We start from the raw sequence: 12,706 nt of genomic DNA on the forward strand, positions 1-12,706 counted from the left end.
GATGAGCATGATCTATAAAGGAAACGGGGACAAAGCTGACGTAAACAACTACCGTCTTATAACAGTGACATCAGTGGTCTACAGGCTGGCGATGCAGATTATAAAGGAAAGTCTGCAGGCATGAATAGAGGATGAGGGGGTGCTGGGGAACTGCAGAATGGGTTTTGGAAACACAGGAGGTTGGAAGACAATCTGTTCTCACTGACTCAATGCATCGAAATAGCAGAAAAGGAACACAGGCCCCTGTGGCTAGCATTTTTGGATATCAAGAGAGCGTACGATAGCGTGGTTCAAGAGAAATTGTGGGGAATACTGGACACACTAGGCGTGGAACATGTAGTCACTAATCTTTTAAAGGGTATCTATAAAGGTAACAAGGTAGTTATAAAGTGGAAAAAGCAGGAATCCAAGCCTGCAGAGGTAAAACCGGGGCTTAGGCAGGGGTGTCCCCTGTCACCCTTATTATTCATGATGTACCTACAAGGTTTCGAGGCCAAATTAGAGGGAAGTGGACTGGGTTTCAACCTTTCTTTAGTCAAACAAGGAAGATTTATTGATCAGGCACTACCAGCATTAATGTACGCAGATGATATAGTGCTAATGACCAACAACAAGGACGATTCGCAGAGAATGATGGACATCTGCGGTAATGAGGGAGATAGGTTAGATTTTAGATTCAGTAAGGAAAAATCAGCAGTCATGATTTTCAATGACAACGAAGGTAGTGAGCTCAGAATACAGGAGGTCACGCTAGAGATAACAGATAAATACAAATATCTGGGCGTACGGATAAGCAATGGGACCGAGTACCTAAGGGAACACGAAATATACGTGACGACTAAGGGTAACAGGAATGCAGCAGTGATGAAAAATAGGGCAATGTGGAATTACAATAGGTATGATGTTGTGAGAGGAATATGGAAAGGGGTCATGGTTCCTGGGCTGACGTTCGGCAATGCGGTCTTGTGCATGAGATCAGAAGTTCAAGCAAGATTAGAAATTAAGCAACGTGGAATAGGTAGTCTTGCTTTAGGAGCTCACGGGAATACACCAACTCAGGGAGTACAAGGTGATATGGGATGGACATCATTTGAGGGCCGGGAAAGCTAGCAGCAAAATAACATTTGAGAAGCGATTGAGAGAAATGGGGGAGGAGCGTTGGGCTAGGAAGGTTTTCACCTACTTGTACATGAAGAATGTCGATACAAAATGGAGGAAGCGAACCAGGAAATTGACTGGTAAATACTTAGGAAACAGCAGGTGGCCAAACCAAAAAGAACTATCTGTTAAGAAGAAAGTGAAGGAAACGGAGACTGACATATGGAGAATGGGCATGTTTAAGAAGTCCGCACTAGAGATCTATCGAACTTTTAAGCAGGAAATTGCCAAGGAAAGGATCTATGATAATACTCGGGGTAGTGCTCTACTGTTTGAGGCCAGGACGGGAGTACTGCGAAGCAAGATATATCGAGCCAAATACGAAGGGGTAGACACAGTGTGCAGTGCGTGTGGAGAGGAAGAAGAAACTGCCTAACACTTGATAATGTTCTGTAAAGGGCTTCACCCTTTAGTTAAGGATGATGGTGCAGAGTTTTTCAAAGCACTGTAGTTTAGGGACAGGGAGGGCAGTGACATAACATTGCAGCACCGTTCCAGACAGATGACTTCCGCGCCACGGCAAGCCATGGCGTGAACTAATAAGAGTAGCCTCTCGCTAGGTGCTTTTCTCACGACCGCGCGCGACCTAGCTGCCGAATTGCGCGAACAACTCTAGGCACTTTAGTACCTAGCGGTGCGCCCGCGCTGGCTGGAGCAGTGCGGGTATGCAAAGGCACCGCTGGCTGTGTTATGTGTGTGTCAGCGCTTCCTCTGTTTCGGTGTTGTGCGGTGGTTTGTATTATTGCGATATTATTTCTTGCGAATATGGTGGTGCTTGAGTGCTGACTGTTCTGTGTGGACGTTAGTTCTGAATGCGCCGTGCGCTCTGACAAGCTTTAGTGAACGCTGTCACACAGGTACTTGCTGCATGTGGTCGCGCTGCACTGTATTTGATCCGGACCGTGTAGCGGTGACTAATACCTGTTTTCCTCGAGAAATTTTGATCGCACGCAACAACTTTGTCGCTGCTGCGCTGTACAGCATCGAGTTTGGCGCAGATGCCCTGACCGCGATCACAAGTGTCTGTGTGACACCGGCGGTATGAATATCGCATTATTTCCACTACTCGCACAGGTAGTCCAAGTAGCATAGAGGAAAAAAAAAAAGCTGTGACTACGATATCCCCTGTCGGTGATCACACGTGAACACTTATACCAAGTTGAACCGTTCAGTTCTGTACACTTTTGTGGCCTCTATTTCTTTGGCTGCTGCTTACATGACAATGCAAGAAAAAAGGAGTCCACTAATTACGTCAAAATTACGCAGAAACGGTGCATCATACTTAGGCAAGTCTCTAGAAAATATAAAACGTCTGCAAAGAAGCCCATGCATATGTTCGGTCTTGCAAACAAGCCTATTGCTCAAGCTTTTGGCGAATGCTGTTGTTAGGGTTCTGCTGACATGAGCTGCAGTGGACCACCGCATTATAAATATATTGTATGATTGGTGTGTCAAGTGGTCACCTGTAAATTGCGATATGCATAAAAAGCGAAAGCTTTGCCTTCAGCGCAACTTTGGCATGCTCACTTTTTGCTTAACACCTAAATCTAAACCACGTCGTACATTGAAGGTGTCATCATCATCATCATTAGCCTGTCTACGCCCACTGCAGGGCAAAGGCATTTCCCATGATCTGCAAATCAACCCGGTCTTGTGCTTTTCGTTGCCATGTTATACCTTCAAGCTTTTTAATCTCATGAACCCACCTAACTTTCTGTCTCCCCTTCATACGTTTGCCTTCTCAGGTAATCCAGACAGTCACCCTCAATGAACAGCGGTTATCCTGCCTACGTGCAATGTGCCCAGCCCATGTCCATTTCTTATTCTTGATTACAACTATGATATCCTGAACCCTGGTTTGTTCGCTGACCCACTCTGCTCTCTTCTTGTCTTTTATAGTTACACCTATCATTTTCCTTTCCTTCGCTCACTGGGTCATCCTCAATTTAAGCTCAACCCTCTTTGTAAGCCTCCAAGTTTCTGCTCCGTAGGAAATTCTGGCAAGATGCAGTTGTTATATACCTTCCTCTTGAGGGTTAGTGGCAGATTACGATTCATGATTAGAGAATGCTTGCTGAATGTGATCAACCCCATCTTTATTCTTCTGGTTACTTCACTTTCATGGTCCGGCTTCGCGGCTCCTACCTGTCCTAAGTAGACATATTCCTTTACAACTTCCAGCGTCTCTCCACCTATCGCAAAGTGCTATTTTCTGCTGAGGCTGTAGCACATTACTTTAGTCTTGTGGATATTCATTTTCAGACCTACTTTTCTGCTTTCCATGTTCAGTTCTGTAATCGTGAGCTGTAATGCATCTCCTAAGTTACTCATCGAGGCAATGTCATCAGCGAATTGCAGGTTACTAAGATACTTTCAATTAACTCTTATTCCCAACTCTTCCCAAGCTAGGGTCCTGAAAACCTCCTGTAAATACGAGATGAATAGCACTGGAGAGATTGTATCTCTCTGCCTTACACTCTTCTTTATTGGAATTCTGCCATTTTCTTTATGGTGGCTGTGTATCCACTGTAGATTTCTTCCAGTATGTTTATGTAGCGTTCTTCGATGCCCTGATTCAGTAGTGCCTGCATTAGTGCTGATGTCTTGAATGAGTCAAACACCTTCTCGTACTCTATGAAGGCTATGTATGGGTGTTGAGTGTATGTGAAGGTGTTGTTTGATATGTTTATGGCACACGATAATGTTAACATTATGCTACATTCCACAGTGCAGTTAAGTGTGGCGTATTTCAATCAGTGCATCTTCTTTTCATGATCTAGCAGTAACTTATTTTGGCCAAAAAATATCAGTTATGGTCTTGTTACTTTTTCCCACTTCATAATGCAAATTATTTATTAAAATACCACATTTCATACATTAATAATAGGACCAGGGCAGTGGAGGGCCTTGACACTGATCATGTACTACCATATTGCAATTTTCAACTGCAACTCAAAGACCACTGCTTGGCATATTTAATGCATAATAAATTCTATTGTTGCAACATTTGTTGTGTAAACTTTTGGGTGTGAAAACATGCTCAGACGATCGACAACAGCTGGTCCATTAGTTTTTAAAAAGCCCTCAAATGGTACTCCATGCCTACTGACTATAGCACAGCGTAATAGTATATGTCTAAGATATGTGGTCAATAGGTACGAAACAACAGCTGCGGCACTTTAAGCAAGTTATTTGCAGTTAAATAAAAGCTGGGAGCACTTGATCACAGCACTATTGGGAGTCTGTCACCATGTACAGATCTTTTGTACTTGCATAAGTTTCTGTGCTTACAGGCTCATGCACAGCAGAGCAGAAGGAACCTACGCTGCTTTCCATTAAAAACATAATCAGAAAATTCGATTTACCTCTTGCAGCCATACATTTCAACTGGGAAGTTTGTCTGGTTAGAGATAGTTGAGAAGGTAAAAGTACTTATGGTCTTTAGATGCTATAACACCCCCTGAGGAGGCTTTGGTGGTCAAAAAGAAAATGCTTTCTTAGCAGAAAAACCAAGGCAAGGCTTCTCTTGATTGTGATTAAAAAAAGCCTTTGCTGGTCTTTGGCAATAAAGTTTTAACGCCCTTCGCTAACACCAAGGAAAGTCAACTGTTTTTCTAGGTCTTAAGCTCTTTTGCTGGCCTCCGAACAATACTATACTAAGCTCTATTTTTACTCTTTATATAGCTTCTTTCCTATCCTTTTATAACAAACTGCTAATACCTGAACATTAAATGTCTAGAAATTCAAATACTTCTGAAGTCAAGATTGTCACAAATTATTCGGATTTTCTTTAGCGTGTGAGAATGGTGTCATAACATATTGAACTTCACTGTAGTGAACAAAGTATTTTTGCTCTGATTTAACAGGTGCTGTTTCAATTGCTATGCATTCGCACAGATTGTCAAAGACATCATAAATGATCTAATAAGAAATGGCTCAACTTAGTAAACAGAAAACTTGTACAATTCAAATGTGGTGTTTTATTGTATCTCATGAAGAGGGTAACATCATTCAGTAAAAACATTGCTGGTGATATCCATATTCATAGAACTAATTGAATTTAATTAATTAGTATTGAAGTTCCACTTTGTTGCATGTACATGTAGTAGCACCATATTTATGCTCTTATTTATGCCTCTGCATTTCATTATAGACATCAGAACAAACCGGAAGTGTCATATTATTATTGCCTGTCTTTGTCATATTTCACATTGACTTAGCATAGTATTTGATGCTAGATGCCAAAAAAGAGATTAATATGTCACATCTCCCATTCACCACGAAGAGGTTTCTTTTTAAGTAATTGTTCAAGGCAGTGATGTTATTCAGCATTCTGCTGTAGAGCATATTGTCACGACGTCAAAACAGAGGTCTTGCCGTAGAGATTGATACACCAGAACTAGGTCAATCTTTTAATTAGATCGCGCAAGCGAGTTCTTCTTTTTCGTCCATTTCGTAGTCCTTCGTGGCACATGCACAACTGCCATCGCCTTTCTTGAGCAAATACGTGACATTTGCCTCCCTCCGAAAGAAGCATCATCCCGATGCCAACTTAGGTGCTCTACCAGGCGTATGAAGTGGTAGTACGAAAACGGTAACTGGGAGCTAATTAACTCAATAAATACGGTTTCATACGCACGACGTGCACAACTTCGGGCAAATGCTTTTTGCGCTTAGAACTACAATCAATGTCGGGAGCCACTTTGTAGTTCACGTCGTTCAAGCATCGCCTGAAGCTGTATGGACCAAAGTACCATCTTAGCAGTTTCTCAGACAGTCCACGTCGACGTATCGGAATCCAGACCCACACTTTGTCGCCTGGTGTGTAGCTAATAAACTTGTATCGTTTGTCGTAGCGTTGTGCATCTTGATGCTGCTGATGACAAATGCACGAGCGCGCAAGCTGTCTGGCTTCTTTGGCGCGCTGAGTGAATTCTTCGGCGTCTACATAGATGTGGTCACACTCATGGGGCAACATGGCGTCCAATGTTCTCGTGACTTCACGACCATAGATCAGACTTAACGGTGTCATTCCAGTGGTTTCTTGTCGAGCGGTGTTATAAGCAAAGGTCACGTACGGCAATATCTGATCCCAGTTTTTATGTTCCGTGTCAACGTACATGCTGATCATGTCTGTAAGGGTCCCATTGAGACGCTCCATCAGTCCGTTTGTCTGCGGATGGTATGCAGTTGTTCTCCGGTGAGCTGTACCGCTGAGTCTGAGAACCGACTCCAAAAGCTCTGCGGTGAAGGCAGGTCCTTTGTATGTGATCACTGCTGTCAGAGCGCCATGCTAAAGCACGATGTTTTCGATGAAGAACTGAGCGGCTTCTGCTGCTGTGCCGCGCTGCATAGCTTTAGTCTCCGCATAACGGGACAGGTAATCAGTGACCACAATAATCCATCTGTTCCCTGTTGTGGAAGTTGGAAAGGGACCCAGGAAATCCATTCCAATCTGGGTGAACGGCTTTTCTGGTGCTTCGACTGGATGTAAAAGACCGGCTGGCTTGCTGGGAGGCGCTTTGCGTCTTTGGCAGTCGGCGCAAGTTCGCACGTGATGGTTAACAGCAGCAGGTAACTTTGGCCAGTAGTACTTGCATCATAGTCGGCACAATGTTCGGGTGTAGCCTAGATGACCAGAAGTTGCTCTATCATGGCACGCTTCCATAATTTATTTTCGAAGAGAGGCAGGCACGACGAGCAAGTGCGGGTTACCGGTTGGTGAGCATTTTTTTTTATAAAGAACATCGTTTCGTAAGCAAAAAGATGGCAGTCCTCTAGCAAATAACCGCTGCACGTCTTTATGTTGTCCTAAATATTATATGAGTAGCAACAGCTCTGGATCACTGCGCTGCTCTCGTGCAGTAGTGGCCGTATTGACAACTTCCGAGAATGCCGCATCGATGTTTTCGTCATCAGGAGCGACAGTTTCCACTGGCGACCGTGAGAGACAGTCGGCATCGGTGTTCCTCTTCCCAGATTTATAGACGACGGTCAAGTCAAACTATTGAAGCCTTAGGCTCCAGCGCGCCAAACGACCAGATGGATCTTCAAGGTTGGTGAGCCAGCACAAAGAGTGATGGTCGCTAACAACCTTGAAGGAGCGGCCGTACAAATACAGACAAAATTTGATGACTGCCCACACCATGGCGAGACACTCCTTCTCGGTGGTCGAGTAGTTCTCCTCCCTGCGAGAGAGAGTTCTGCTGGTGCAGGCTATTACTCTTTCACAGCCGTCTTGCCCCTGCACCAGAACGGCACCTAGACCTACATTGCTGGTGTCAGTGTGAAGTACTGTAGGGGCCTCCTGGTTGAAGTGGGCAACGACTGGAGGTGTTTGCAGTCGTTGTTGTAGTTCACTGAATGCGATTTGCTCCTGTTCACCCCAAAAGAGGGGACGTCCTCACGTGTGAGTCGTGTCAATGACGCCGCAATAGACGAAAAGTCCTCGATAAATCGCCGGTAATAGGCGCACAACCCTAAGAAGCGTCTCACAGCCTTTTTGTCATGGGGTGCAGGAAATTGCGCTACGGTGTCTATTTTGGCCGGGTCAGGTCGAACACCCTCATGACTGACGACGTGGCCTAGGAAGCCGAGTTCGTTGAAACCAAAATTACATTTTTCTGGTTTTAAAGTCAGGCCGGCCGAGCGTATGGCTTGGAGTACGGTTAATAGACGGCTGAGATGTTCCTCGAATGATGCTGAGAATACAACATCGTCCAGATAGACCAAGCATGTTTGCCACTTTAGGCCCGATAGTACGGTGTTCATGAGACGCTAAAAAGTGGCTGGCGCCGAGCACAACCCGAAAAGAAGCACATTAACTTCGTAAAGGCCATCAGGCGTCACAAAGGCCATTTTTTCACGATCTCTCTCGTCGACTTCTATCTGCCAGTAGCCGCTTCTGAGGTCCATTGAAGAGAAATAGCGCGCATGACGCAGCCGATCGAGTGAATCGTCTATGCGAGGCAGTGGATAGACGTCTTTCTTCGTGACTTGGTTCAACTTGCGATAATCAATACAGAAACCCAAGTTGCCGTCTTTTTTCTTGACCAAAACCACGGGGGATGCCCAAGGACTTTTCGAAGATTGTATGACGTCATCCACGAGCATCTTCTGTACTTGCTTCTGAATCTCCTCGCGTTCTTTCGGAGCCACACGGTAGGGGTTCTGCCGAATCAGTCGCGTGTTGTCTTCAGTAATGATGCGGTACTTGGTCAATGGTGTCCGCTGGACCTTTGACATACACGAAAAGCAATCTTCGAATTGGTGTATAAGTCCAAGCAGGCGCTTCCTATCAAAGGGCGGTAGCAAAGAACAGATGTCCACCGACAAAGTTGTCGAGGCAGGGACTGTCGCGTCGTCTGGTTGCAAAGCACAGCAATCCCCGGCTTGGTCTATATCGTCGAAGTAGGCAATTGCGGTACCCTTCTGGATTTGATGGCGCTCGTTGCTGAACTTTGTGAGGAGCTCTTCTGCCACCAGTAAGCATTAGGATGCCTCTCGCGATAGAAATGCCTTGCGTGAGCAAAAGAGCGACTATGTGCTCCACTATCACATCTTTATAGGAAGGCCACCCACTGGACACAGACACAAGGCAGCAGGATCTCGGTGGGAGCGTCACATCGTCGGCTATTCACAAACGGCCGTGTACTTTGTCGCTGCTGTCGTCGACATGCGGATGTGCACAAAACGTCACCATACGTTAAGGGATGTTGATAACAGCGCCATGATCTCGAAGAAAATCCATGCCCAAAATTAGCTCCTTACAGCAGTCTGGCAACAGGACGAAAGTGGCCAAGAAAATGGAATCCCCAATGCGAAGTCGAGTGGTGCATTTACCCGTGGGAGTCATCAGCTGGCCACCAGCACTCCTTATGTGCGGCCCTGTCCAAGGTGTCTTGACCTTTCTAAGGCGGTCGGCGAGTTCTTGTCGCATGATTGAGAAGTCGGCGCCAGTGTCGACCAGTGCTGTAACATGATGTCCGTCAATGAAAACGCCAAGATCAGCCCGTACAACTTCACCGGCATTAGTATTCGTCGTCGTATTCATCGAGGTTGTCGTCATATCTTCTTGCGATGATAGGGGGAACTTTTTGGTGTCTCGACGATTAGCAACCTTGCCCCCAGATGTCGCAGCAGTTAGTTTCTTCGGCGCGGGCTAGGCGAACGGCCTCTAGTGAGGTCTGCATAGCTCTTAGGGAAGTCAAGGTGACGCGCAGGAGATGGAGATTGCCAGCGACGCAGTGTAGTTGCTTGGCCAGTCGACAGTTGATCGGCATCGTGGGCACGACGGTCTTCAGAGCAGTAAGAAGCGGGACAAGAAAGGTTCCCGAACCCGGAATCGCTATGACGGCAATAGCGGGCAATGTGACCTGGTTCTCCGCAGCGGAAGCAAATAGGTAGACGGTCGGCCATGCGCCACAAGTCAGTTCGGCGAACTGGTGGTCGTCTCATGGAATCCCGTTGCCACCAAGGTACGGCTGCGGGTCGTGGCTGGAAGGGTGTCGCCACGAATGACGGTGGAGGAAGACGGACCGCATCGGCGTAGCTCGCTGGATGTGGCTCAGAACTTGGCGTGGGTGGTGTAACGGCTTGCCTCAACTCCTGGCGGACAATTTCGGCAACAGATGCGATGGCCGGTTGGGTAGAAAGGACGCAGAGGGCCCGAAGTTCCTCCCGCAGTATTTTCCTAATTATTTGTCGCAGGGAACTTTCACATACGGCAGTGTTCTGAGCTGCAGCACTTACTGCCGTGTGGTTCGGCAGGCGGTCAAAGTGTCGGTATCGTTGTCGCAGTGCACGCTCGATGAGAGTCGCCTCTCTTATGAATTCATCTACTATTGTAGATGGATTTCGTAGGAAGCCCGCAAACACTGGTTCTTTGACACCTTGCATTAAGTGATGCACCTTCTTCGCCTCGGGCATGTTATGGTCAGCTCGTCGAAACAGACGGATCATACCCTCTGCGTACAAGGCGGCTGTTTTGTAGGGTTTTTGTACGCGAGCTTCAATCAGTTGCTGTGCGCGATCCCGTCGGTCCGTGTTAGAAAATGTGGCGAGGAGCATTCGACGAAACTCTTCCCAAGATTGGAAAGTAGCATTGTGGCTCTCGTACCACGTGCGAGCGCTATATTCCAGGGCGAAATATGCACAGCCAAGTTTATGCTGTTCGTTCCAGTGGTTAGATACAGCGACCCGTTCGAACTGTTCGAGCCAGTCCTCAACATCCTTGTACTCTTCCCCATGGAAAAGTTTAGGAACGCGAGGATGTTCAAGAGTCACCTGCGAGGGAAGAGTGGTCTGCGATGGAAGGGTAGCCGTGGATGTGGTAGGAGCTGCCATGCTGGTTAGAGGCGGAACAGGTGCGCACTCGGGACTTAGGCCGAGTAGCCGCCGACTGAATCGGTGCACCGGAGTTGTGACGAGGGGCTGGGTCTCTGGACTATGCGAACGGGTTCGAGCAAGACTGTCCTGCATTCGGTTGTAGGCTCCAGCACCTCCACCAGTGTCACGACGTCAAAACAGGGGTCTTGCCGCAGAGATTGAGACACCAGAAGCAGGTCGATCTTTTTAATTAGAATGCGCAAGCGAGTTCTTCTTTTTAGTCTGTTTTGTAGTTCTTCGTGGCACATGCACAACTGCCATCGTCTTTCTTGAGCAAGCACGTGACAATATGAGCAATACTGTTTGTTTGTACAGTATGCTATACCATAGGTCGCATATACATGCTTTTTTGGTCTACACATGTAGCTTTAGAAATCATCAGTGTAAATGCGGCTGTCTTTATTTAAATATGAAATAGTGCATTAAAAGAAAGTCTGTATCTCTAATCTGACCCTAAGGTAAAGGGAAATGGTACCGTACAGTCAGGGGATGATCCAGCCAATCTTTTTAGGGGGAGGGGGCTTGCTTAAAGTAACACGGGAGAGAGGAGCATGGTCATTACTTTTCGTTTCTTTACTAGCTTAAAAACTCTATCATAGCATGAATACTATTAATGTGTGCTTAGAGGAATCCCAGTCATTTGTCTTAATTGGTGATAACAAGGTGGACGGCAAGCACTGAAGAGAGGGGGAGGGGATACTGACAGGCTTTTGGGGGGGGCGATCACCTCTGGCGCCCCCCTTCTGGATCCACCACTGCGTGCAGTTCTGCACAAGATCACAAGATTGATTCCGAACCTCAGGAGTCTCATTATAACAGTTGTAATATGTACCAGTGCCCTAGTTCCATGCACTCAGGGAGACTATGAGGTCAAAATAATTAAGCTTTAACTTGAAACAGTGCATCTCATAACCAGATCTTAGTTTTGCGACATGAAACCGTCAAACTTAATTTTATTAATTCTTCTCTAAACCAGCATAGATGTACAGTGCTTGCGAAATTCTGCTCCCAGTTTTTTTCATGTGAATGTGTGCTTCATCACAGAATTCATGGCATTATTTAGCAGTGTGGTTTTTGAAGACCTTCCCTATTGCCATGACCTTTTTTTTTTTTCACATTTATTCAAACCAGAAGACAAGTTCACCAGAGAACATTTACTGCATGGGAGGATGTTTGAAACAGTTGGTTACGTGTTCAAGTTGGCCCATACACACGCCTTTTGCAAATCAACAAATTTCTTCATCTTCATTAGGCAAACTATTTCTATACAATTGTGCAGCAGTCATGCAGCTATACTGTCAAAGAAATAATGTTTCAGGACAAATAGAAATGTTTATTAAAAGTTCCTGACAAGAAAATGTAGTTAGGCGTCTGTCATAATCATACGGTGGTTTTCGAATGTTAAACCCCACATATCACTGAAAATAATAAGGTAACCTTGGCTGAAAAAGTTGCTTGTTATTTACTACACACCTCAAGGATCAATATGAATTCTCTGCAATTAGAGACAAGTGCAAATCTAGAAAAAAGTTCATGTTAAAACCAAATGAGGGAGCAGATAAGCATTAATGCCACTGAACACTTTTACTAAATATCCTATCGAAGATTGCAGCGAAATAAGCTCCTGCAAACATATGTGCTGGTAATAACAACAGAATGCTCAACTTGAGGTTTTTGATGCACGAAAAATGAAGAAAAATATGAAAACGACCACACATTGGATGATGAAGCCAAGACAATGCTTTATTAGCAGTTTTAAAATGCTTATCTTATGGTTCGTTTCAATAATGTTCCTGACTTAGCTCGTTGTGCACTTGGCTAGAGTGCAGATTCATTTCCACCACTGTCACTTATCCTCCTTTAAGGTCCTTGGCAGCAAGTACACCTACCTGTAACAGACATGGCAAATTACCCCACCTCCTCCTTTATTTGCCTGTACAATTCAAGCAGCAGCCTATCTTTACAGTCCTAAATAAAGGTGGCGGTGAGTAAGCTTTGCATGCATGAACTTCACTGCATGACTTGGGCTGCAATTCAAAGCAAAAACTCTCATAAGAAACTGTAATAAGTGTCCACTTTGTTCAGACTGCAGATATTTAGGCAAAATTAGTTGAAACACAATATGAAAATAGGTGTGAACTTTTACTGCAAAGTATCGCAC

At 45.4% G+C, this 12,706-nt stretch overlaps 1 protein-coding gene across 2 annotated transcripts in view; it reads right to left on the reverse strand.

Moving 5' to 3' along the window:
- Positions 1-12,267: 12,267 nt before the first annotated feature.
- The window catches only part of LOC119168190 (sphingosine-1-phosphate phosphatase 2), a 325,637-nt gene continuing 325,198 nt past the window's right edge, over positions 12,268-12,706 (reverse strand). For both annotated transcript variants that reach the window (XR_012888520.1, XM_075882538.1), the window contains one exon: positions 12,268-12,434. Coding sequence is in view for 1 of the 2 variants with exons in the window: in XM_075882538.1 (XP_075738653.1) it covers positions 12,396-12,434 (39 nt within the window). In the remaining variant the exon portion in view is untranslated. The remainder of the gene's footprint in view (positions 12,435-12,706) is intronic.

This window comes from Rhipicephalus microplus, unplaced genomic scaffold (assembly GCF_043290135.1).
Source record: "Rhipicephalus microplus isolate Deutch F79 unplaced genomic scaffold, USDA_Rmic scaffold_12, whole genome shotgun sequence".
Taxonomy (NCBI): Eukaryota; Metazoa; Arthropoda; class Arachnida; order Ixodida; family Ixodidae; genus Rhipicephalus; species Rhipicephalus microplus.